At 40.6% G+C, this 26356-nt stretch overlaps 1 protein-coding gene across 1 annotated transcript in view; it reads right to left on the bottom strand.

The window, feature by feature from the left end:
- The window catches only part of MLXIP (MLX interacting protein), an 83457-nt gene extending 57702 nt beyond the window's left edge, over positions 1 to 25755 (bottom strand). The window contains exon 1 of the mRNA XM_063454272.1: positions 25370 to 25755. Within this exon, the coding sequence (XP_063310342.1) occupies positions 25370 to 25695 (326 nt within the window). The 5' untranslated portion in view covers positions 25696 to 25755. The remainder of the gene's footprint in view (positions 1 to 25369) is intronic.
- Positions 25756 to 26356: the final 601 nt, after the last annotated feature.

The raw sequence follows: 26356 nt of genomic DNA, 5'->3' as shown, positions 1-26356 counted from the left end.
GGGTTAAATAAGACAGAAGATATATTCCATTTAACAAGACAGCGTACATTAAACATTTAATTAGCAATTAACATTTTTAGAGATTAAAGAGAACAAGGTACAATGCAGCTATGTGACCATTCCGAGCCCATATGGAACTGTAACCACTCCACACATTCAGCACGTGTTAACTTTAACCTTTACCCAAGTTAGATGGGAAACTAAGCATGTTCCAGGCTCCTCCTTCCTTAACCAATGCACTCTGATATTTGGAAATATATGCACTGGACTTGCATCACTTTGAAAGTAGGAAAACACTGTCAATAATCAAATATCGTTAAGGAAACAACTGGCTTGAATAATAACTCCTAGCAGCAAAATCAATTTGCGCATATAATAGGTTATAGCAGGGGTGCCCAAAAAGTAGATCCCCATATGTTGTAGAACTCTAATTCCCATGATACTTTGCATGCCTTTATAATGACAAAGTATCATGGAAGCAGTAGTTTTACAACATCCGGGGTATAAGAACATCTCTATTCCAGGCTTGCTTCATTCTATTTAGCTACAAATGGCTGCACATTTCGCACATTATCACCTCCACTAGCACCTATTTATGTTTTAAGAACCTCATACATTTGTATTCTCCTACATATGGTATAAGAACACAATACAGCTGTGCACACTCCTAATCCCACAGCTGACAGCTAGGGGAAGGTTGAAAAAAGCAGCACACATTTTGCATGCTATACACGTAAGTACGGTTATCGAACAGAAGTCATTCTACTCTAACATACGCCATCTGGCAACGGAGTTTAGCTTGCTTCATAGTTCCAATTAAGATAGATAGAGAGAGTATATATATATATATATATATATTTTAATAATGTAAAAAGTAGAAAGTAGAAAAAAGTAAAGTAGAACTCGTCTGCAATAGAAAATGTCAACTTGTTTTCCAAGTGTTAAGGATTTTCTGGGACACTACCAATCTGAGCATAAAATCCTCTCTCTCTGACAAACATTTCCAGCCCATTTTAGCTGATGCATGCATTAACTGGGAAGGGGGGGGGACGGACGACGACAAAGAAAACAAAACCGACACTTGTCGAAAATAGTAGTCTACTGGGGTATATACAGCACACAAAAACAATTGGATAACTATTATTGGTTGAGAAACTTAACACCTTCCATGTCTCTGTCCCAGCTGTCCATACTAAAACAGTAAAATTCCTCCTCCACACACTTCTATAGTTAGAAGCAAGTGTTTTCAATTTGACTGATGCTGTATTTTCAATACTAACTTTTTAATCACTGCTCTTTATCAACTGGGGGAAGTAAGCTTTACCCCAATTCCCAAATAATATAGGATGGAGAGACTGTAACTAGATTGGACGGGAAAGCTACCACAAAGCCGCCCCCCTCCCCCAAATACAACACTACCACCTGCAATGCACATCTGTAAGAGACAGGAGTTGTTTCATGCAGAAGTGTAGATCTGAATAAATCCTGGTTCCTGAAGTATTTTTAGACGTAAAGCAACGATTAGGATATCCATAGAATTAAACGTTTGCACACTATATGGCAAAATGACAGTGTTACATCAGAATAGGCTCAGACATCATTGCTATCTCACCTCAACACAGAGTAAAGATGTTGCAAACTATAATTGCATACTATTGCAACACAAGCATATACAGTGTTCCAGCAGGCTGCACTAGAATGGGAGGGGACGGCTATAAGTAGAACTATACATTCTTAGAGTATGAGAGTATGAAACGATTAAAAGGAATTTAGTTTTTCTCTTTTCAAACATAGGACACATTTTTCTAGTATGCTTTATACGGTAACTAAAATTAGAGGCAGTTCCATTACAAATATGTCTGTTTAGTCCAGACTTTCCAAGTGTCCCTCTTAATTTTAAAAGGATATAATAGAAGAAATATAAAAGGTACTGGATATTTGTTTAGCCTGCTGCAGTAGTGGCAGAGGACAGCAGAATATATCCGAGGCAGCCCTAGATCAGCTCTTTTTCTCTGAGACATATTGATTATGCATATTGTGAACGTGCATTAAAAAGTGATGCCTTGTAAAATGCATATACAACTAGAAACACAGCTCACCACCATGTAAGGAACACTTCTCAATACTCTTTGCCACTACAGACATCCCATTAAACAACATTAAAGAATCACTAAAGGCACTCTCAATCACATCTCAATGAAAAGGGTCTGGGTGCAGTAGTCCTGTCCTTGTGACCCAACAAAAACCTGCAGTTTTTAAGAAACTCCCAGGTTGACAATGCAGGGTTAAATCCATCTCTAGTGGCTGCCAAACAGCTCTCAACACTCCTGGCAAATCATGTATCTTCAGCAGGTTGAAGCACTGAAACATGCACGACGAACTGAAACCACATTTAATTCCAGTGAAATCATTGTGCAAGAACAATCAATATGTTTGCGACTATACATTTTGATCTTCTAGTGCAGGGGTTCTCAACCCACAGTACAAATATCACGCGTACCCAGGGGCAAAATCCAGCAATGGCAGTTCTGCCGCAGGTGCAACCAGACCGCACAGTTAACAACAGGCGTAAGGGCCTGGATCACTTGATGGATGAAAGTCTTCAGAACCCAGTCTTGCGCTGTGGCGCTTTAACAGGGCGACCAAGCCCCTTCTAATCTGAAAGGAGTGCTGGGATGAAGTGAGAGCTGGTCACTCCCCCCCAGCTCACTCAGACACAGCAGAGTGGGAAGGGAGGGAGCGGATGGCGAGAGGAGCAAACCCCCAACAGCCACAGCCAGCAGAAGCCACGCTCCTGCACACAAAATGTAGGAAACTGGAGCATAGCTAAAATGTACCTGTATGTGTCAGTATTTGTATCTGTGTGTCAGTGTGTGTGTGCATGCCATTGTTTGTATCTGTGTGTGTGTGTCTCTATCAGTGTGCCGGTGCATCCGCATGTGTCAGACATACTGTCTATCTGTATGTGTAAAGTCTAGTTTCCATGTAAGTGTTAAATAATTTAAGAGTTACTTAAATAGTCTCTCTGCGGGCAGGCTATATATACACACACATGATTCAGCATGTCATATCAGGAGAAGGAATTTAAATTTAGCATTAGGCATTGCCTTCCAAACCCATAGTAATGCATCCAACAGCACCCATGGATCATATTCTACTAATCCTGTTCCTAAAATAAAGAGCATGTCCATAAAAAAACCCCAACAAAACACCTCTCTCAGAGGTCTATATTCGTAGGTGAATTGAATATAAACACGACATGTAAACAAACATACACACTAAACAAATTGACACTTTGTTAAGGCTTGGTATGATGTAATAAACTGTATAGAAGAATTGTTCTCAAACAGAGAAAGAGAATATATAAAAGAAAAAAAAGCCCATTTGTTCTAGTAAAAGTATGAGAAGAATGAAATCAATTATAATGTTAGCTATCTTTCTTTGCATTTTCTAAATGGCACTTTCAGATACAAAAAGGTATTTAAAACAAAAACAAAAAACAAAAACTGATGCAGAACTTTATATTTGCTGTTGAAAACTAAAATCACGAAAAAAGGTAAACACAGAACTAAAATCCACCCCACTTTCTGTGACATCATACGACTCTCTCGCAGATTGTCCAATCCACAGAGGAGCATTGGGGACTTATGAGCCTGCACAGCTGCTCGTGCATCCAAAGCTGCAATATAAAGGATTTTACTCGGTTGTAGCATAGGAAGCGGCTCTACTGGTGGTCAGGAACAAAGCCACTAGAGGTGGTAACCGTGCAATTATAACATTACCATGTTTAATCTCTTAAGGACTGAGCAAAATGTACACGTGATTGACCGCTTTCATATTAAAGGTGAACTATAGTGCCAGGAAAACAAACTTGTTTTCCTGGCAATATAGGGTCATTAGGTCCCCCCCCCCCCCCTCAGGGCTCTCCCCCTGCTGGGCTGAAGGGGTTAAAAACCCCTTCAGCCACTTCCCTTTCTCCAGCAACAGGCTCCCTCGGCACTGGTTAGCTCTAAAGGTGTATTTACATCTGATTTTCACAGTGAGAATCGTGGAAGTGCCTCTAGCGGCTGTTAGTGAGACAGCCACTAGAGGCTGGATTAACCCTCAGTCAGTGGTGTATCTTGGTTTTGTGCTGCCCTAGGCATTTAAAGGGATTATTGCTGGGATATCCCTGGAGGAAGCCGTCATCACTATCCATTGAGATAAGTGGTCTTTTTCACTTTCCTATTACATTTAGGTGTTACGTGATTGTTTTCTCTTGTACATATACTATTAGGTCCCGCAAATTGTAATTAATACAATTACTTACTTATGTAAAAATATTACATAAATATATAAATAAATCAAATTTTATTTTAACGTATATAGATATTATTTCTAAGTGTATTTTGATATCAATATATTAATATCAAAATACAGTTAGAACGAAATTACATGTTTGTTTATTATTTTGGATTTTTCATTTTTAACGTGTATATATATATATATATATATATATATATATATATATATACTCATAAATGAAAAAAATCAAAATGCACTCACAGGTCTTCAAATTAGTGGACAAATTGGTGCTTTATTTGGTCATCAAAAAAGTGTACAAAAATCAATCGACGTTTCGACCCTGCCGGGTCTTTTTCAAGATATATATATCATTCTGTCTTTGTTATCATTGTGTAACAAAGACACAATTCACAAAATGAGTGAACTAGGTTAAACTTTGAGCACTTCTTACTAGAAGAGTCCAGAGGAACATTAATCTAATTATTGTTAATTATTTAACGTACTGTGTTTTAACTGGAATCCTAATTATGAAGGCAGTCATTGAAAGTCAAAGGCAGATAATAGGGGATATGTAGCAGATTAGAGACAAAATCAACATGTTAGTTAAAAAAACACACAGTGATGTCCAATTATAGCCAGTTTACTTCCCCCCTCCCCACTTAGAGAGACTCTGCTCATAAAGGAACACTCCAAGCACCATAACCACTACAGCCTGCAGTACTGATATTCCTTAAATATGCTTCTCTCATTTTAGAACACAACTGATAAATTGTCACAGAGCTTCTGGTGGAAAAATGTCACCGATTAATTTGCATAGGCTGTAAATGTAGAATTCAATTATGTACATGGACATAGATTTAATTTTCACCACTAGTCATTTGTTTTTGACAACCCATCAATGCTGAAAAACTCCAACATCCACAGTCCTGCTGTCAGTTTAAATTGGGATTCTAATTTGCCAAAGGGAAATTTACGAAGGAACTGAAATCAGCACACTGTAAAATATAGGTCTCAATCCTGCGCTCTATTTCCTAAAGCAGCTTCACAGCAAAACACTGATAAGTACTCAAGAGGCCTTTCAGAGATCACAGTGAATGCTCTTTGTAAAATCGTCACATTTACAGTTATCAAGCACCACTTCAAGCGAACGGCAAATCAGGCTCTGCCTACCCCCAGAATCTGCCAGGAATTTCCATTTAGAAGGGAAACAGAAATCATTGCATGAAATACCTGAGCAGGGATGGCCCACAATTGCGAAGTTCTCCAAGCACCAATTTTTTATACTTATAATAAATCTGCTAAAACCAAGATTACTTAAGGGAACACTCAAGCACTGGGAACCTTTTAGCACCATAACAACTGAATTTCAATAAAGTTGTTATGGTTCTAAAGGTTCCCGGTACTTCCTTACAGTTCATGAACAGCTAAACCCAAATATTGGCTTTCCAGAGCAGTTATTTACTGTCCCCATTGACACCTGATTTCTGTAATTCAGCTAGAATAAGCATTGAACTGGTGCCGGGAAGGGATACTGTAGGTCGTTTTTTGGCTTAGAGCATCAGCAGACCACTCTAAGCCAATCAGCAGCACTCTTCTGGTGGCAATCCAGGCTTCCTTTTGCTGAAATCGCATGTCTATGGGGACAGCAAGGAATGCCACTGGACAGCAATCTTTGGGGTTAAACCATTTGTGAACTTCCAAGCACCATAACAACTTAATTTCAATGTAATTGTTATGGTGCCCTATCAATCCCTTTAATTCATATGACATATGTGACTATGTTCTGTGTTTGGCAGCCACTTAGACTGGCTCTGTGACATATCTCCCTATTTAGGAGTGACAGTCCCTATTTTGAGCCTAAATCCCTCTCTGTCCCTCCTTTCTAGGAGCTCCTCATTGTGTCTAAGTATATAACAGAGCAGCACAGCAAGAATACCCACATTAACATGTCTTCAAACTACAATAAAATCGGTCTGTGTAAATAAGATACATTGTTCTTGTTCTGTTACACTTGAGCTACATAAATTGTTATTAAGAAGTCATCTAATAATGCTCAGAATACCCCTGATCCTGGCTACACCCCAACTCTCATTAAAATTAAATGTTGTCCACTCTGCCCAACTGAGGTGTTGGTAAGTATGCTGAGGCAGGTTTCTAACTGAAAAATAAGCAAGGGAATGAAATGCAATGCAAATACTAAACAACATGATTACTTAACCCCTTAAGGACCAAACTTCTGGAATAAAATGGAGTCATGACATGTCACACGTCATGTGTCCTTAAGGGGTTAAAGGAGCACTATAGGGTCAGGAACACAAACATGTATTCCTGACCCTATAGTGTTAAAACCACTATCTAACCCCCTTGGCCTCCCTAAAGATAGTACAATCTAACTTGTATTCAAGTCTGAAGCTGCTGCCTCTGCCTGTGAACGTCCTCTGACCTCTGACATCATCAGAAATGGTGGCCTGATCCAATAACAATGCTTCCCCATAGGATTTGCTGAGACTGACAAGGACGCAGATCAGGGGCAGAGCCAGCACAATTCAAACAAAACAAATTCAAAAACAGCCCTAGCCAATCAGCATCTCCTCATAAAGATGAATTGAATCAATGAATCTCTATGGGGAAAGTTCAGAGTCTGCATGCAGAGGGAGGAGACACTGAATGTTTGGATGCATTTTAGACAGCCATGACCCAGGAAGGATCTCTAACAGCTATATGAGGAGTGGCCAGTGAAGTGATCACTAGGCTGTAATGTAAACGCTGCATTTTCTCTGAAAAGACAGTGTTTACAGCAAAAAGCCTGAAGGTAATGATTCTACTCACCAGAACAAATTCAATAAGCTGTAGTTTTTCTGGTGTTTATAGTGTCCCTTTAAAGTAGCACTGTCATCTAAAATATTTCAAACAATGATGCATATATATAAAGGTTATTGTCATGTAACAAAGCTATAGCAAGTTTAGCTGAAATTACCACTTGAATACCTGTCGGTTTCCTAGTATGGAGGTGGCTATCTTTAATTTCAAACTTCAAAATGTTAGTAATAGTTAAAGACCAGGTTGAAGAGAACATGTGATTTCAGTAGCCAGTCAGAATCTGATATGCAGAGTAGCTTCCACTATTCCACTGGCACTTGAAAAGACTATTTAAACTCTCAGACAATGTTCAAATGGTCGGAAATATTTTGAGATTTATATAAGCCTGCTGAAAATTGTTTAGACGGTTAAATAAAGATGCGCATATAATCTCTGATGACATGCCATGGGTATATATTATTTCTGATGAGAATGTCGAATGTATTTTCCAAATCCTTGCATGACGACAAAAAAAAAAAAAAAAAAAAAAAAAAAAAAAAAGGTGGCAGACAGCAAAAACGAGAATAGAAAGAATGTATGGTGGAATTCATGCACTGTAAAGCATTACAGCAACTGAACTGCCAAGATGAATTACAAACCAATTGTTATAAAAGAAAAGGACACCCTTATTTAAGGTTTGCTGCAAAAAGAGGTATGCCACTAGTAGGAAAATAAAGAGCAAACTGGTGCGCCAGGGTCACCGAAGTCCAGGTTAAATTTTAATGGCCTATGTGGGTGTGGACAGATAACACCTCCTATTTTCATGTCCCGCCCTTCCCAGTCAGTGGCTGGGTGAGTGCCATTGTACACACAGTACACCAAGTCTATACTGCATACTTCATAAAATGAGCAGGAATTTAAAGCAAACACTGTCACTTTGCAGGCTCATTTTTGACTACCCACTCCTCCTATAACATTACCTGTGTTAATTCTTTTGAGATTCACCTTCGTTTTTTTAGTACTTTATTTGGCGAAACCAACCTCGCCACTGGGCATTGGAGAAGCCTGTTTGCACGCCTCCTGCCTGCTGACTATGGCCCCAGGGAGATTTGGCTCTTTAAATACAGTATTTGGGCATATTGTATTTTATTATGCTGCTGTTGGCCCTTTAAGAGCCATCTGGGGACATACTGTGGAGTTACTGGGTGGCCACCATTTCATGTATCAGAGGCACATGGTGAGAACAATGGATGAAGCACGTGGTGAGAACAATGGATGGCTGCCATTTTAACTCACAGACACCGTTTTGACTTTTCTACACTGTGCCATCTCGCCGGTATTTGGTGTACAAAGACATCGTTCAGTAATTTTAAACTACAGAACAGGGAACACCTTTAACAGTAATTATTTTTCATATAGCCTGTATATGTTCTGCAGAATCTGCATTAAACCATATCTGCCAAACTACTGAACGGATCTGGGTTTTGGATATGTGGTTCACCCAGATCCCCTGGTTCCGAGGATATATTTTTATGGAGTTATTGCATGTTTTGGGGTCCCTGTGATATGTTTTATAAAACTGTATTTCTCTGCCTGTGATAATTATATTACCCATTGTGTTCAGTAATCATATCACAGGCAGAGGGGAGGATTTTGTGTGGGAGTGTCTGTGTGTATTGTATGGATTGATTGGTTGTATTTCAAAACCCTGTGGGCAGTACTATGTTTGTGGATTGTGAATAAAAGAGGCTGCATGTGCCAGTACAGTCAGTTCTGCTTGACCCTCAAAACGAAGTGTCGTCTCGTCATTGGGGGAATTGGATTGTACGTTGATTGCCAGGAGTGTAAGCTGATTGTATGCTTTTCCTGTTCAGCGGTTTACAGCATTCATATGTTTGAGAGCATTCGTATGCTTCTCCAGTTCGGTGGTTGTGGTGTCTGCTAGAGTGCTTGGAGCCCTCAGGAAGCGCTAGGAGCATCCTTCAACGGAGGTACCCAGTTGGGGTGCCCGTCAATCCGTTACACTTTACACTTTAAATAAAACATAGGATGATCTTTGGCAATATGTGGAGTTTTACAAGGTTCAATTTCGGTTGCTAAGCTAATATACCACATTTGTTCAATCGAGTAGAAACCCACAGAAGGGAACAATGCACACACAATGGACAGAGAAAAAAAATATAGAGAAAGCAACAGCAAGGGTGATGAAGAGAATCATAAAGAAAAATGAAAGAAAGAAAAATAAATAAAAACATGGCAGTGCCATGACTTGTATCTAGAGATCAACAATATACCAACAAACCACCCCTGGGATCACTGGGACATAGAATACATAACTGCCTTAATTTCAAAGTTACACTCACATGTAATCGGAGCAATCATGTGACGTGCAAAACACATTATTGCTTGTTACGGAGATGTTCACTATACCATCTGAAAAAAAAAAAAGCTAAAATGAGATGGGCCACCATTCCAGAATAGAGCTTCAGTTTATACCGTGATACCTTTATTCCTATCCTTTCATGGGACAGCTATTTTTTTTTTCCTGCATAAAACTTTATCTAGGCAACACAAGTACAACAAAGATCAGTCGCAAAGTAAAAAGCAAAGAAGTACAAGATCCATTTTAGAAATTGATAACAGAACAAAAATCGTCATAAAATGAGATGCAAAGCACATGAGTGAAAATATAATTAAAGTTGAATACGTGTCTTTTTTCATAGTTTTCGTAAATACAAAGGCACTTAACAGTAGGGGCTAACAGGACCCTTATCAAGTATACCAAGCATTTGATTCAACGCAGGTCTCAATGCACATTAAAGTAATACAACATATTCTAGTCAGATACAGTGACCTATTAAAAAACCCAAAGCCCCCCTAAAATGAATAAACAGGAGCCAAAAAAAAAAAAAAAAAGGCAGGGAGGGACAATAATAACCAGGGAAAGGAGGAAAAGAGAAAGGAAATACAGGAAATATCGTCCAAATACGACCTCATGTGCACCAGCCAAGAAGAGCCAAAAACAAAAAACCTTCAATCGGGCCATAACCCTCATCCTATGAGAGTAAAATTAAAACAGTACAAGCTGACATCTGTCAGTGGAAGTAGTTACAAGCGAGCGAACCCCGATTGCCATATATAATCAGTTCCTGAATTGAGTGGAGCTCCTCCATATTAGTAAACCACAAGCTCAATGAGGGCTGATTTGGCGTTTCCAGAAAAGGAGAGTCATTTGTTTAGCAACATTTAAAATATGAATTTGCATACCAGGTTAGAGTAGTAGTGTGATGAAGAAGCATAGATGCTGGTACAAGGGGATATCATGGAAGTTATACAACCAAAAAATTAAATGGTATTGCTAACATAAAAAATAAAAAAAAGTCTGGAGGGGGCTGGGAAAGGAGCTAGAGATGGGGGGAAAGGGGCAGGGACTATAGGTGTGCTGTTAAGAGGGAGGCACAAGGGCTGAGAGGGGACAGGAACTCTAGAGGGGTGATAGAATATGTGCCAAGGAGAGGTTAGACAGGAGCTGGAGTCTGCATCCAGCAACCATTGAAGTCGGCCGGCCTTTCCTGATGAGGTCAGGAGGAGGGGGCGTGACTTACAACCCCAGCGGTCCTGGGAGAAGAGTGGTGTAAGTCACGCCCTCTCCTCCTGACATCACCAGGAGATGACGGCCGACTTCACTGACTGCTCTGTGCTGGCTGCAGGATGCAGGGAGAGACAGGTAATTAGAAAAATCTGAGTCCCCAGCCAGAGGCAGGGGATTCAGATTTTTGCGCCCCCCTGCTCTGGCGCCCTAAGGCGGACGCTTGTGCCGCCTTATGAACATGGCTGCCCTGCATGTACACAAACCTGAAGTCTCAAGATGAACTATAATGTATCAATGTATCTCTTTAGCATGGAGAGAGCACATATGGTGGAGTTGCCGATTACTATGCTTATGATCCAGAGCTTAGAGGAGATCTATATTTGTCCCTCAATACTATCTGTTCACATGCCCCAGATAGGTAGAAGGTAGGCTAGTAAAACATGGCCATGTAGTTGTTAAAAGAAGTGCCAAAAGCACCTTCACCACTGCAGCCCAATATAGATATGCTGCCAGCAGTGACCTGGGCCATCTAAAAAGTTTGAAATAAAACCGTTTTAGTATGCTCTGACAAATTACCTGGGTCTTGCCAAGCACCACAACAACTGCATTTGGTCTTCAGCAGAAAAAGGCAGGTGAATGTATAGAGCAAAACATCACCACACTTATTGACGCAGAGTTCTCAAGCAAAGTTTGCAGTCAATGATTGCGTTCCTGTTTTGCTCCAAGTGTGACAACCGACTTCTCCTGCTGCAGAAGAACAGATGCAGTGGATGTGGCACAGGTGCTCAGTGGGACCCAGGTAAGTTGTAAAACCGTATTAAAAATTTGTTTCACATTTTACTAACGTACAGTACCAGGGCATTGGCAGGCTGTTATGGCTATAGTGCTTTGAGTGCCTTCAATTTTCCACCAGATCACCAGACTCTGCATTTTCTGCAGTGATGTCCGCAGGGACAGCAAGTGCCTGAAACCCAGCAGTCGATCTTGCTTCTAGCAATTCTTTTCTGACAAAAATTATGTACATTGCAGCAGACATAATTTTATACTGGAATACAGCTGTACAGCACATGACAGCCTTAAAGGACCACTATAGTGCCAGGAAAACACACTCTTTTTCCTGGCACTATAGGGTCTCTAGGTCCCCCCCACCCTTAGGGTCCCCCTCCCGCCAGGCTCTAGGGGTAGGAAGGGGTTAAACACATACCTTTTCTCTACCGCCGGGCTCCCTCGGCGGTGGGGACTCTCTGCCTCCTTTCCCCATCATCGGCTGAATGCGCATGCGCGGCTTTAGCCGCGCGCGCATTCAGCCGGTTCATGGGAAAGCATTCTCAATGCTTTCCTATGGACGCTGGCGTCTTCTCACTGTGAAAATTGCAGTGAGAAGCGCGGAAGCGCCTCTAGCGACTGTCAATGAGACAGCCACTAGAGGCTGGATTAACCCATATGTAAACATAGCAGTTTCTCTGAAACTGCTATGTTTACAGCAGAAAGGGTTAATCCTAGATGGACCTGGCACCCAGACCACTTCATTGAGCTGAAGTGGTCTGGGTGCCTACAGTGGTCCTTTAACCAATAAGAGCATAATTCACATAAAAAAGGCTATTTGTGCATCTTAAAAGGACACTATAAATGTCAAATTAGCCGATATTTTGTTTTTAATGCATTATAATAGGAGTTAAAAAATATAATACAATAAAATGGTAAAAAAAACAACAACAAATTCCAAGTCATGTCTATCTTAAATTCCAGTTCCTAACTGCGGAGGAGTAGAACTGCTCTGTAAACTGATAGCAGCTGTAATATGGCTGTAATCAGTTTATACAGTCTCACGGTTTAGTGAAACATGCTGTGCACAGAGATTGCCAGACCCACAGTCCATACAGTATTGGATTAATTCATATCTGGAGAGTTTTGGGTACCTGATTAAGTTTTGAAAGACTGGCTGAGAGCTGCTGCCATTTTGACAAAGTGCTGCAGTTTTACACCACGCTGAAATTTGGTGCTCTGTGCTCTCTACACCATCAGCTTTGTAATGGTTCAAAGTCGTGATGGTGCTTATAGGATAACACTATAGTCATCAAAACAACTTTAGCTTAATTAAGCAGTTTTGTTGTATAGATCTTGCCCCTAAAGTTTCACTGCTCAATTCTATGCCATTTACACTTCCTGTAAAGAGAGATCTAATGCGTACATCTTTATTACCCAATAGCTTGCAAAACCTTGCAGAAGCCTCCTGTGTGTAAAGGAACATTACAGAGTCAGGAATACAAACATGTATTGTATTCATTGTACTACCGTGTTTCTCCGAAAATAAGACCGGGTCTTATATTAATTTTAGTCACACAAAACACACTAGGGCTTATTTTCAGGGTAGGGCTTATTTATTTATGGTACCGGTATGTACATTGAACCCCCCCTTTAATTAATCCACCCCCCCTTTAATTAATCCACCCCCTCTTTAATAAATCCACCCCCTCTTTAATAAATCCACCCCCTCTTTAATAAATCCACCCCCTTTAATTAATCCACACCCCCCTCTAATTAATCCACCACCCCTTTAATTAATCCACCACCCCTTTAATTAATCCACCACCCCTTTAATTAATCCACCCCCCCTTTAATTAATCCACCCCCCCTTTAATTAATTCACCACCCCTTTAATTAATCCACCCTCCCTTTAATTAATTCACCCCCCCTTTAATTAATCCACCCCCCCTTTAATTAATCCACCCCCCTCTTTAATAAATCCACCCCCCTCTTATTAATCCACCCCCTTTAATTAATCCACACACACCCTCTAATTAATCCACACACACCCTCTAATTAATCCACACCCCCCTCTAATTAATCCACACCCCCCTCTAATTAATCCACACCCCCCTCTAATTAATCCACACCCCCCTCTAATTAATCCACACCCCCCTCTAATTAATCCACACCCCCCTCTAATTAATCCACACCCCCCCCCTCTAGTTAATCCACACCGCCCCCTCTAGTTAATCCACACCGCCCCCTCTAGTTAATCCACACCGCCCCCTCTAGTTAATCCACACCGCCCCCTCTAGTTAATCCACACCGCCCCCTCTAGTTAATCCACACCGCCCCCTCTAGTTAATCCACACCGCCCCCTCTAGTTAATCCACACCGCCCCCTCTAGTTAATCCACACCGCCCCCTCTAGTTAATCCACACCGCCCCCTCTAGTTAATCCACACCGCCCCCTCTAGTTAATCCACACCGCCCCCTCTAGTTAATCCACCCCCCTTTAATTAATCCACCACCCCTTTAATTAATCCACCACCCCTTTAATTAATTCACCCCCCCTTTAATTAATTCACCCCCCCTTTAATTAATTCACCCCCCCTTTAATTAATTCACCCCCCCCTTTCATTAATTCACCCCCCCTTTAATTAATTCACCCCCCCCTTTCATTAATTCACCCCCCCCCTTTCATTAATTCACCCCCCCCCTTTCATTAATTCACCCCCCCCCTTTCATTAATTCACCCCCCCCCTTTCATTAATTAAGTCCCAGACATAAAATATCGGTATCTACTCACAGTTCAAAGAGTCCGACCACTGGGTGCCTCACCGCCCGGAATTGATCCTTCCGCTGAAGATCCGTGAAGGCAGACTGACGGCGCTGCGCACGTCGTCATCACGCTGCGCGATGCCGCGGGCCGCAACGCTCCTCCCCCTCCTCCTCATAGAAGAAGGAAGTCCCGCCGGGCCGCAAAGGTAAAATGCCTAGGTCTTATTTTCGGGGTAGGGCTTATATTGCAGCCCACCCCGAAAATTCGGCTAGGGCTTATTTTCGGGGTAGGTCTTATTTTCGGGGAAACACGGTATGTGTTTTTTTTTTTTTTAAAGCTCCCTGGCCACTCTTAGATCTCCCTGAAAAGCTGTTTTTACTCACCCTTTCTCCCATGCCAATTTTGTTTTCCTGTGATTGGTTCTGCCAGGCTCAACCTCCATGGCTCAGATCATCAATTTAGATTTGGGAAGGCTATAGCACATCTGCAGCATGCAGAGCGTGAAAACGCTGAACAGAACTGACACAAGAAGCACCTCAAGTGGTGTCTGAAAAGGCAGCTTTTACATTGAAACGTCTGCAGGGATAAGCTTTAGACACCAGAACCATTACATTAAGCTGTAGCTGTTCTGGTGACTATAGTGTCCCCTAAAGATCAATTTACAGAGTAGGATATATAAACTTCTAAAGTTAGTTAACATCTGATTGAAAATGAAACCATTTTTTTAATGCAGAATGTGAGAGTCGCAGGCAGAGGAAGTGTGGCTAGAGCTGCATGGACAGAAACAAAAGTCATTTAACTTATAAATGACAGAATTGCGTAGTCATAGGCTTGACCTATACACAAAAACTGCTTCATTAAACTAAAGTTATTTTAGTGATACTTTAAACTGATCCTTTAACAAAACACCAGTTGAATGTTTCCATGATTGCATGCAAGTATCTCTCATAGAAATAACAGATATACATATACCACACATTCATGCATAGTGCAGCTACATAGGAAATTTAGAGCTATTTATGTTTAACTATCAACATTTTCATTTGAAATGAGGAATTAAGAGTGGTTAGCTATAAAGTGTGGGATTTTTTTCCCAGCAAAGAAATGCTTCGAACATCAGAAAAAAAAAAAATCAGAATGCATTCTTGCAAATTATTTATCAAGAGTAACTCGTTAAGGAACTACAATTCTTATTATATCCAATCTGGCAGAACAGTTTCTGCTCCAAGAACAGAGTGCCACAGTCTGTCTGACCCTGGTTGAAGGACACACACAGGTCAGGGCTCTCTTTGACTTACTCCTCTGACTTTCCCAGGACTGATATCTAAACAAAACATTAAGTGAATTTTATCAGACAACCTTACACCATATCTAAAACAAATGAAACCAACCTTAAAAACTAGCATAGGGTGTCTCATGATACAATTACAAATGTTACATAGAAAAACCTTTGATGACTTAGAGGGCAAATGATCAGTGTTGTTATTGTGAAAGTGAACATGAAACTTGACAGATGTGGCTGTAAAGAAAAAACTAAACAAAAAGGAAAAAAAAATTAAGTGTCTTAATATAGTAGTCATAAAATCGTTACATGCACAGCAACTATCATTTTTTTTAAAATTAGATTCATCATATATTTCTGACCCTTAGTGTAAAAAAACCACAATCTAGCCCATGGGTTGACAGCCTGGACCCTACCGCCCACTAGTGGGCGTTTCAGAATTCCAGGTAGGCGGTAGGGATTTCAGCGGCTAAATCCTCTTTTAAGAGGATTTCTCCTTTTGGGCGGCGGGAGCAATGGCTATGCGGACGCAAGAGTTCAGTGACCGGCAGGAGGGAAGCACTCCCTCCTGCCAGGCCACCTTCTGGACCCCCCAACATGGCGTGCGGCAGTGGTAAGCAGTGGTAAGCTCTAACCTCTCTGCTTCCTCGTTTTCTGATGCCGCGGGAGCCGGAATATGACGTCATATTCCGGCTCCCGACATCAGTAGACAGCCCGCGAGGGAGCAGAGCAGAGAGGTTAGAGCTCCCTCGCCCCCTCAGATTTGAACTCTGCCGCCCGCTGAAGTGAAGCCCCACTGGACCCCAGGGACAGATCCACACCAGCTCTCCAGGTAGGGAGGCTGGGTGGACATTTAATATTAATAATTTGTATGTGTGTAAGTGTGTGTGTGTGTCTGTAAGTATATATATGTGTGTGTGTGTGTGTCTGTAAGTGTATGTGTGAGTGTCTGTAAGTGTATGTGTGAGTGTCTGTAAGTGTGTGTGTCTGTATGTTTGTCTGTGTGTATGTGTGTGTCTGTAAGTGTATGTGTGTGTCTGTAAGTGTATGTGTGTGTCTGTAAGTGTATGTGTATTTTTGTGTGTATGTGTTAGTGTGTGTGTTTGTCTGTGAGCAGAGTACTTGTAGAATAGAAGAAAGAAGGAGCAGAGTATTTGTAAAAAGGAGAAAGAAGGCGCAGAGTACTTGTAGAATAGGAGAAAGAAGGAGTAGAGTACTTGTAAAAAAGGAGAAAGAACGAAAATAAAACGGAAAAGGAGAGAATTGTTGTTGGCTAATAATAGTAAGTGGGCTGCCTTGCTCAGCTTTCCTACTGGGCATTGCTATAAGGAAGGTTAAAAAATAGAAAAAAGGAAGAAAAAAAAGGTGGGGAGGGAAATTGAGGAGGGAGAGGAGGGGAGCTGATGCACAGATGAGAAATCATATTATGCGCAAACAGAGAAATCGTCTGAATATCACCGAAAGAGGAGACCTTAGTTTGTTCCTTATGAAAATCGAACCAGATATCAAATATTTAGTCTCGCAGCATCAACCTCAAGGATCTCATTAATCACTAGTAAAGGTAATTTCAATTTACTTTGTTTTCTCATTAAACTTTATAAAGTTAAAAACATTATAAACATGCATAAAGTAGAAATAAAAAGATAAATGTACGTACATTTATTTTTTTTTAAAAACACACTCCTTTCTAAAAAAATATTCTGCACTTGCGCGAAAACTGCTGGGCGGTAAGGAAATGTTTCCATCAAGAAAGATGCATAAGTGGGCGGTAGGTAGAAAAAGGTTAACTACCACTGCTCTAGCCATATGGTCTTTAAAAATTTAGAACATCCATCTCTTACTTTCAAAATAAATTTATATATAAAATTGCAGCATGCTTCAAATGTCAATACTACAGAGATAACTACACAAACATGTTGGGTAAAACACACAGGATCTCACTTGTTCTCGGTTTATATTAACCAACTTATGTAATGGAGAAACAAAAATGGCAAACAATGCTAAAATAATGGGAATTCTGCAACAGTAGTATACAATCTCAAAAACATACGATCAATTGCCTGATATAAACCAAGCGATCAGAGTTTTATCCAAGAGGTCAACAGTCACAAACCATTTTTTGCCTGACTTAGCAAACCTGAATGTGCCCTACATTAAATCCTAAAACTGCTGACTGTCATGTGACACCTGTTTAATGGTGCATAAATGGTTTATTCATCTTAACACTAGTAATGGAACAGGTAGCACAAAGACATTTAGACTGTTAACAATCATTTAAGTTGCATAGCCTGCACATTAACAACTCCCTAAGGTTACTTAAAAATAGAAATTTAATTCAGTGCCTACCAGTTTAATAATAAAATAAGTCAGGGCTTGACGAATTTGCTTTAAATATAGGTGCCAGCTAAAAAAGTTAGGAGCCAGTTCCCCCCCCTGCCCCCCACCCAACGACAAAAATAAAATTCTCAAGGAACACTATAGGCACCAGAACCACTGTAGGTTTCAGCACCTGAGCTGCACGAACAGAGACGAGTCGGTACCTCAGTAGGGATTTCTGAGGTTGGCGGGGACATTTCTGGGGGCACTGGCTGGTTTAGCTGGCTTTTCTGTGCCTGGGAGACAAAGGGGCAACCTCTTTTCCCGCGCTTTGGCTCCCAGGTACAAAGACTCCTGGGATGAAGAAGCCCCCTGTTTTGTGTGGGTGATCCCTTACCTGGGGGGGGGGGGGAGGGCTTCCCCTACCTGGGAGACAAAGGGACAGCAACTTTTTTTCCCCGCCTTGGGCTCCCAGGTAGGGAGGATCCTCGGATATGACCCCTGTTGGTTTTGGGACGAAGACCCCTTGCATGGGGCTATGGGTAAAAGCTGTGTACACCAGTAAAGATTATCACAGTTGTACTCTTCATCTAGTCTCGACTGATGTTTGGGGAAGGGATTGCTGAACCGCTGAATTCACTTGTATGCTGTACTTTGGTTTCTGGGAACGTAGGAATCAGCGCACTTTTAAAAGTGCAGATTTCAAAAGAAATTTGTCACTTATATATAATAACTAAATTACCCCCCCCCCCCCTTTGCTGTCAGACAACCAGTCTTGTTACTTCCTATTTGTTTAACTCTGTGGAGCTTAACTCAAGAGGTAATTAATTGCCCAGAGCATCTGACTTAGAAAGACATCTCATTAAGCATTGGGAAGTCTGATAAGTCAGCACACAGAAAGTCTGCAACTTTTGCAATATGTTTTTAGATATACCACCATGAAAAAACTTGCATAATGAAATGCTTGCAATGCATTTCAATTGAGGTATATCTCCTAAACAGTATATATTATTTGGGCAATGGAGTGTCTCTTAATTTCCTGGTGAGCGTGCCATGGATCCACCAGGCTTGCAGTGGTGAGTACTTCTTAAGGCTTGGCTAGTACCATAGCCCTGAAAAATGCATACTTGAAAATGAGAGGGAAAACAGGGAGTAGAGAAGCACTTTATACAAAAATAAAGAAATTGAGAGGAATACTGCTAGAGATTTTACAATATTGAATCCAGAAGAATTGTCTCATCTTCTTATGGTACATGGTCTATAACGTGAAACCTATGTTGGGATATTTCGTGATTAACTTCATAAAAATTATAATAAATCTGTAATAATTGTCTTGCCAACATAAACTTAGCATTTTAGAATGTACATGGTGAAACATCATCTCTATGGGATTTGCGAGGTTAAACAGTTTTCAAACTATTTAATTGTTGTGCCCCTGGATATGCATGTTACGGTTACTCACAATGGGTGACATGAGAAAGGCTGAGGACATCATCTGACGCTCTCTGCCTATCACGAGTGTCCAAGTCAAGCAGTGAGGAGAATAGTAAAGCAGTACAGATGTGAGCACTGGGGATACAACTTTGTGGTTAGACCTTTCAAAAACATTTTAACTCTGCAAAATAAGAGGGCACCAGGCACCAGTCCCTATAGCTTCATTGAGATGAAGTTACTTTGGGGATGTAGGGTCCCTTTAACCACTTGACAGCATTTTGCACAGCGCTACTTTTGATGAACTCGTAATATGCCAACTGGGGACATTTCCTGGGATGGTCGAATGGGAGCATGAATATGATGGTATATCAGAGACAGTGGGGAGGCATGCAGAACTTATCTATACATTATGCTAGCTAGACTGTGTATTACAGAAAATAAAATCAACCCCGCACATTCTTCTCAAGAGAACTCAAAACACTTTAGCACACAATCTTATATCCAAACTGAAGAAGCAGGGGTTTAATAGATATCACTATTACAAAACTCAAGGGTGCTTATTTTATTTACGTCAAAATTATGAAAAAAAAAAACCTGGATATAGAATGACTGCAGTAATCAGTGGAGCGCTATTGCTGGCTAACATTTTGTATTATATCTTTAACGGCCTTACAGTTTGGAAATACGCAAACAAGATTTAGAAGAAAGGGCATGCATGCTTGGTACAGACACTATAATGCGATCTCCAAGGTGGTACATGCTGGATTCTATATGTTTTCAGAAAATTTCTCACTATAAGGATTTGATGTTATAAAACACCTGACATGTTCCTTGTTGTACACATCCATGGGTTAGCACAGGGGAGTGAGCAGGAAAGATTACCACACTTTATACAGAGGAACCCATTTAATTCCATCACTACACCCATGGATGGCTGGGAAAGCGAAATTTGCACAATATATGCAGAGGAAGAGATACAATAACAGCTAAAACAAGGAACGAAAAGTGAATGATTATAAGTAGAAAGGAGAAATAATTTACTAGGTCAAACCTAGGATAGCAACAATCTGAAACCAGCGATCAAAACAGCAATGGAACTCGTCACTAAATTATATGATCCTAGTTGTGTAGTACTAAATACTACGGATAATGGTGGGCTCACGGTGAAAGCAAAACAAGACACTGTATTCATTTAACCGTTGTATAGTATTAATTTTAAACTACATTTGCACCCAGAAAGAACTTACTGGAAAGGATTAACAGTCAACACAGAGCCTGCAACAATAAAAAAATTAATTTGAAAAAAAAAAAAAAACTGCAAAAAGTGGTCCAACCATTTGTTTTTTATCAAATACAGTTTTCCATAGGAATTTTTAGAGCTTGTGAAAATTTTCAAGCAGGTCATGACCCCAGCAGACACAGAGCTCTGGTGTGCAAACCACAGGAGGGCAGCAACACCCGCCACGTCTACCCTGGGGGGAGGATTTAGAGAGAAACAGATACAGGGAAACCTATTTTATATGAGAGACATAATAACAGAGTACTAATCCCTATAGATATGCTTGGCACACTCTGCTTGTTTGTGCTAAACCCAGAGAAAGCATCACACAGGAAAGGGGGTGCTGGGCAGCCATAGCTTTTGATTGGATACTGAAGACTAAACCGTATTTTGCTGATAACACTTGTGTAGACAATGTTAAATGGGTCATTTCAAAATTAAATGACATGCTTTGCCCATAAATGTGTAATGTGAATATGAATCCAACAAAACAAAAATAACTGTAAAAGCAAATTGTTGGTCTTCAAATCATTTAACTATAAAAAAAATAAATGTATCCATCACCATGAAAAATTTAAAAACAATATATACGTACATACACAAACCTAGAAGGGTGTGAAAATAAAAACAAAAAGGCTTTCCACACATTTTAACTCTGCAAAATAAGAGGGCATCATTCCCTATAGCTTCATTGATATGAAGTTATTTTGGGGATGTAGGGTCCCTTTAACGACTTGACAGCATTTTGCCAAAATAGCTGATCTGGAAGAACTTTAACTCAGCATTAGTCATAACAGGATATTTTTTTAAATTTGGATTTAGTTTTCAAAGATTTGGAGTTTAGGGTCAGTGACATTTTGCAGGAACCACAATGTTGCAGGAAAAGGCTACTAGATTCACGTCCACAGCTGTAACAGAGTTAAACTCATTTACAGCTCAAATGACTCTTACTGAGAGCATTTGATTGTTGCAGTGCTGTGTTTTGCTGTGCATGCACACTGGCAGAGATCATTAACATTAATGATCTCAGCCAAACTAAACGACAGCGAGAAGAGCAGAGCAGTTACCCGACACCCTTAGCAAATCAGGGGCTCCCCAATCACAAAAAAAAAAAAAAAAAAACAGTGTACTAGCTGACTTCTCTAAACCAATCAGCTGTGTTCATTCCACAAAAGGTTTAAACTCTAATGGTAAGCCAGCGCCAGGGACCTCCTGGAACTATAACTTCATTTTGATTAAATTGTAATCAAATTGATTAAATTGATGGTTAAAACTAACCAGCATATTTATAGTTTTAGTCCAAAACAAAAAAAGCTTCTGGGACCGCCAATGATGGCATCACCCCTTGATGTTCAGTGTCCTACTGGTGCAATGGAAGGTAGGTTTTACTTACCTGAACATGTCCCTCGTGGCGGCCGCCATGTCCTTCCAGGAAACCCTCTTCAACTCCTGTGGCTTCATCTGTCACAAAAACACAGACCACGGTGTTGCAGTTCTGTCACAGACTGAACTGCACTAAATGATGGTCACCGAGAACCTCTAGCTCTGCCTGTCCACTGATGTTTATGGCTAACATGTACTGTTACTCCTCTACAGTTATACCAATTCTTACCAGCAACGGGCTGAGAGTGATCTGCTCATGAACAACTGTACATTAAGTATATGGGCAGCAGGGAACCCTTAATCAGTGTCAAAATGATCAAAAACAGTTTAACATCGAACAGTAGGACAGTGCCAACAGCTTCCATGTTCCAATAATAACTTTAATACAAAGTTGTTATGATTCCTAGTGTCCCTTTAAGATGTGAAGAAAAGGACTACGTCCCTGTAGCATTGAACAGATTACTTCTCCAAAACAGACCGTTATTATAAATATACACGCAGTGGAGGTGGGGAAAGAAGACAGTTGCAGCCAGTTGTCTGGTACTGTTGCCAAAATGTGATTAAAGACACAAACTATATTTTGGACTTAAAGGGGCATTCCCTACAGTATGAACTGTTGGAAAGACAAAAATGATTTTTAATTTTAAACCACAAACAAACAAACTGGAAAAAATATTTGTAAACTGTGTTCTAAAAAAAAATTACAAAAAATGAAATTCACTTTTAATTCCAGAAACTTTAATGGCTAACCTTATGAACCCCTTCAATGTAGTTGCTGGGTCTGTGAAATCATCCACAGTTGTTGTGAAAGGCTAAAGATGAGACAGTGTCATCCCCTGCATATCTGTATTTATGAGTATAGTGAGGAGGGCTTACACGATTTCTTCTCTTTATATAAATTAAGACACCCCTCTGATGCAGTGTGTGGTCACTTCACACGCAAAAAAGAATGGTCTGCACTTCGGCATTGCATTAGCATGGGAGCCCCTCATCGTCAATATCTCTGCACTTCCTAGAGAGACAAGACAGACCCATTTTTTAAGCATAAAATCAAAAGCAATAATCTGCAATAACGGCAAAATAAGATTTTTTTGCTTAGAAAGAAGGGGCTCTAATGATGCCACTATAAACTCCTCTTTTTAACCCAAGAGGGCAAGATAACCCTCATGTGAAAAAGAAGACCACTTTATAAGAAAGAATCTCTTTGACTGTATTTTATGGAGCGAGGTAGGGTATTTAAGGGCCCCAGAATTCACCTTCTGTTTAGCTCTGAGGGACATGGCAACCACTTATACGAAAGAGGGAATATTTACCTCTTTTCTAAGAGGGGTCACATATCCCTTTAATATATGGGTAGAGACGCACTGGATACCGCACTTACCAAGTAAGCCGGTGCTCTATAGCCATAACTGGCCAGGCCTCCCTCTTCCAAGATATGCAAAATAAATAAAAGTTCAGGCACTCCGGGATAACAAAAAAATAGCAGCTTTATTGGGGCAAAGACAGACACGTTTCAACCCTACCGGATCTTTAAGCTAAATAAAGAGCCAGTAGGGTCAAAATTTTGCCATTTTTGCCCCAAAAGAGATGCTATTTTTTGTTATCCTGGAGTGCTTTAACCGTTATTTATTTTGCATATCTAATATAGGGGTGACCACAATGGTTTTATAGGAGGGTGAGGGCTCACTTAAAGCCTTTATCGCCCCCTATAATCCATAGAAGGGCTCTTTCCAGAATGAGGTCCCGTTCATGAATAGATGAGTACCAGGAGGATAGCATATTTACATAGATTACATACCTGCAATTATGGTATGGTGGGGCAAGCGCTCCAAACACAACCTACTGCACAAACACATGCCAGGTATAATGTGAAAATGGGTATTCTTTTTCAGATTTAATATTTCTATAGTTAGGTAGTTTATTGTTTTCTATATAAATCACAAGATAGGATAAAGTAACAAAAATACATTTTAACTTTTAATTGTTATATTTTTATTTACAAATGACAGTAATATTTACTAAAGTGAGAATTGTGAGGAATCCAAAGTTAATTTCAAATCTAAGGACAACAAAGCGCATTTGAACAAATTCTTTAAGTCAACTTTGCTTCCAGTTCGGCTATTATAGATTCAAATTTACTTTGAATTATGAATACTTCTCACTTTAATAAATAACCATTTAGAATGTTGCTTTAAAAAAAAAAAAAAAAGGTAGAATAGCTTCCACACCGTTTACCATGTACACTATAGAAAACTAATGTTATTCACCAAAATTGCCTTATCAGGCAGAAAACAAAAAATGATAATTTGTGAGAGAAACGTAAAAGTCCAAACAAACAGAAAAAGTGATGTTTACACATAATGAACACAAAGGCCTAAAAATTATTCTAGCACATTGATGTGAAATGATATAACAACTAAGGGGCTAAATATCAATTTGCATATATCCTCTTTGTGTTTAGTAAGAGAGATTTTTCTTCTCTTGGGTTATCTCTGCATTCTAAATATATTATTGTATGAATAACATGAATGTGTCAGTATCTGTTTACCTACTGTAAATAAGACAGTAACACAACCCATAATAAATATGTAGTAGGTATGTTCTACATTATAGAACACTGGGCAGACAATGTCTTAACATGCTTTGTGGTTATATTGCATATTCAGGACCAATTTTTTGGGGGCAGCTAATGAAATATAATAAAACCCAAAACAAAACCGATATTGACAGTAAAGTGTGTGTATACACACACACACACACAAACACACAACAATGGTGTGTTATGTATCAAACATTTTTTTTATTTGAATTAAGCCTTAAAAACGATTAGTTCCCTTTATTATTGTCCTTCATTACTTTTTGCTGCTTATATTGTATGTAAATTGTGTTTAGTGTAATGGAATCCCTATATGCTCATTGTATGTGATTGTAATATTATGCACCGCTCTATGTGGCACTGACTGGATATAGTTTTAATTATGAGTATATTGAACAAAGATTACCACTACTTTATTGGAGTGCACTTGTAATTAATATATATATATATATATATATATATATATATATATATATATTATAGCTCTTAAACATGAGTCTGCATCTGTCACACTGATGTGTTTACTCTTGTACCAAGAGCAACTGCTGTCATGTATATACATATATATTTTGCTGTCTTATATTACTGACAGATGACTGTAAATGTGGAAAGAAATATAAACTAGGCACAGTGTGCATCCTCTAATATGTTTACATGTACATACAGTGCACAGCCTTTGGCATGTGGTAAGGGAGACAGGCAGGCATGTATCTGTGAGAGGGGGCATTGTCTCCCCACAAGCAGTTAGTTACATGACATGTATGTACAGAGCAGCATAGCTGTGCATACATAGATCAGAGCCCTCCAGCTGCTGTGGACTACATTTCCCGTGATGCTCAGCCAGCAGGCTGGGTTATATATATAGCTGTGTACCTGTAAGCCAGGGTCATGCACTCCAGCAGCTTGGTGAGGGACGCGTCTATGGACAGGTGGCATGTGCTGGTCTTGCCGAAGCTGTAGGTCTGGCAGGCCTGCTCGTTGACAGTGTCGAAGTCGTATCCTTTCTTGGGCGGGTGCTCGCTGTGCGGGGAGGACACCATGAAGTGGCCGCTGTGGATGATCTGCGCCTCGGCGCTGTCCGACTTCTTCAGCAGCAGGTTGGGCTCGTCCGTGTCCGAGTCATCGTCCGGCTCCTGTTTGACCATGGCGCGGTGGTGCAGAGTCCGCACCGCGGGCAGGGCTTTGGTTGCCATCATCATCGTTTCGGCTCGCGGGACATCCCCGGCCGCCGCTCAGCAGGCAGCTCTCTGCGTTATTGTGACTAGAGGGGGGCGGGGCGAGCCGGAGGGCGGGACCCGGCGATGCTGGGCGGACAGTGAGCCTATCAGGAGCGTGCATGTTCCAAGGAGAGGCGGGGGAGAGCCGTGATTGGCCGACTTGCAGACCGGCCCTCGACAACGCCCACCTGGTGACGTTACCACGAAGGGTTTCCGGCCGTGAGCTCGGTCAGAGAGCGTCGAGACACTTCCACTTTCTATTGTCCCGCAGTCGGTGTGTTTACACCGTGTTAACGGCGTGTCGGTCCGTGTGTGCCGCCTCATAGCGCTCAGTATACACAGAGAGAGCATTGCTATAGGGGGGAGGGGGGCAGGAAATAGGGAGAGGTTTCCGTTTTTTTCCTGTAGTTATAACCGACTTCCTTCAGGGGGTACGTCATGGCTTGCTTGTATTGTGGGTTATCTGGAGCTTTACCCCCCCCCCCTCTTAGAACTCGAGTTTGGGGTGATTCTCGCTTATTTTCATGCATGGCTAGGATTTATATTAATTTTCCACAGACAAAGTGCTGTACTCTCTAAAACAAGGCACAGCTACACTATACTGTGTCATTATTATTATTAGCATTTATATAACGCAGCTCTT

Source organism: Pelobates fuscus, chromosome 5, assembly GCF_036172605.1.
Source record: "Pelobates fuscus isolate aPelFus1 chromosome 5, aPelFus1.pri, whole genome shotgun sequence".
NCBI classification, from domain to species: Eukaryota; Metazoa; Chordata; class Amphibia; order Anura; family Pelobatidae; genus Pelobates; species Pelobates fuscus.
This window is presented reverse-complemented; position numbering and strand designations above follow the sequence as displayed.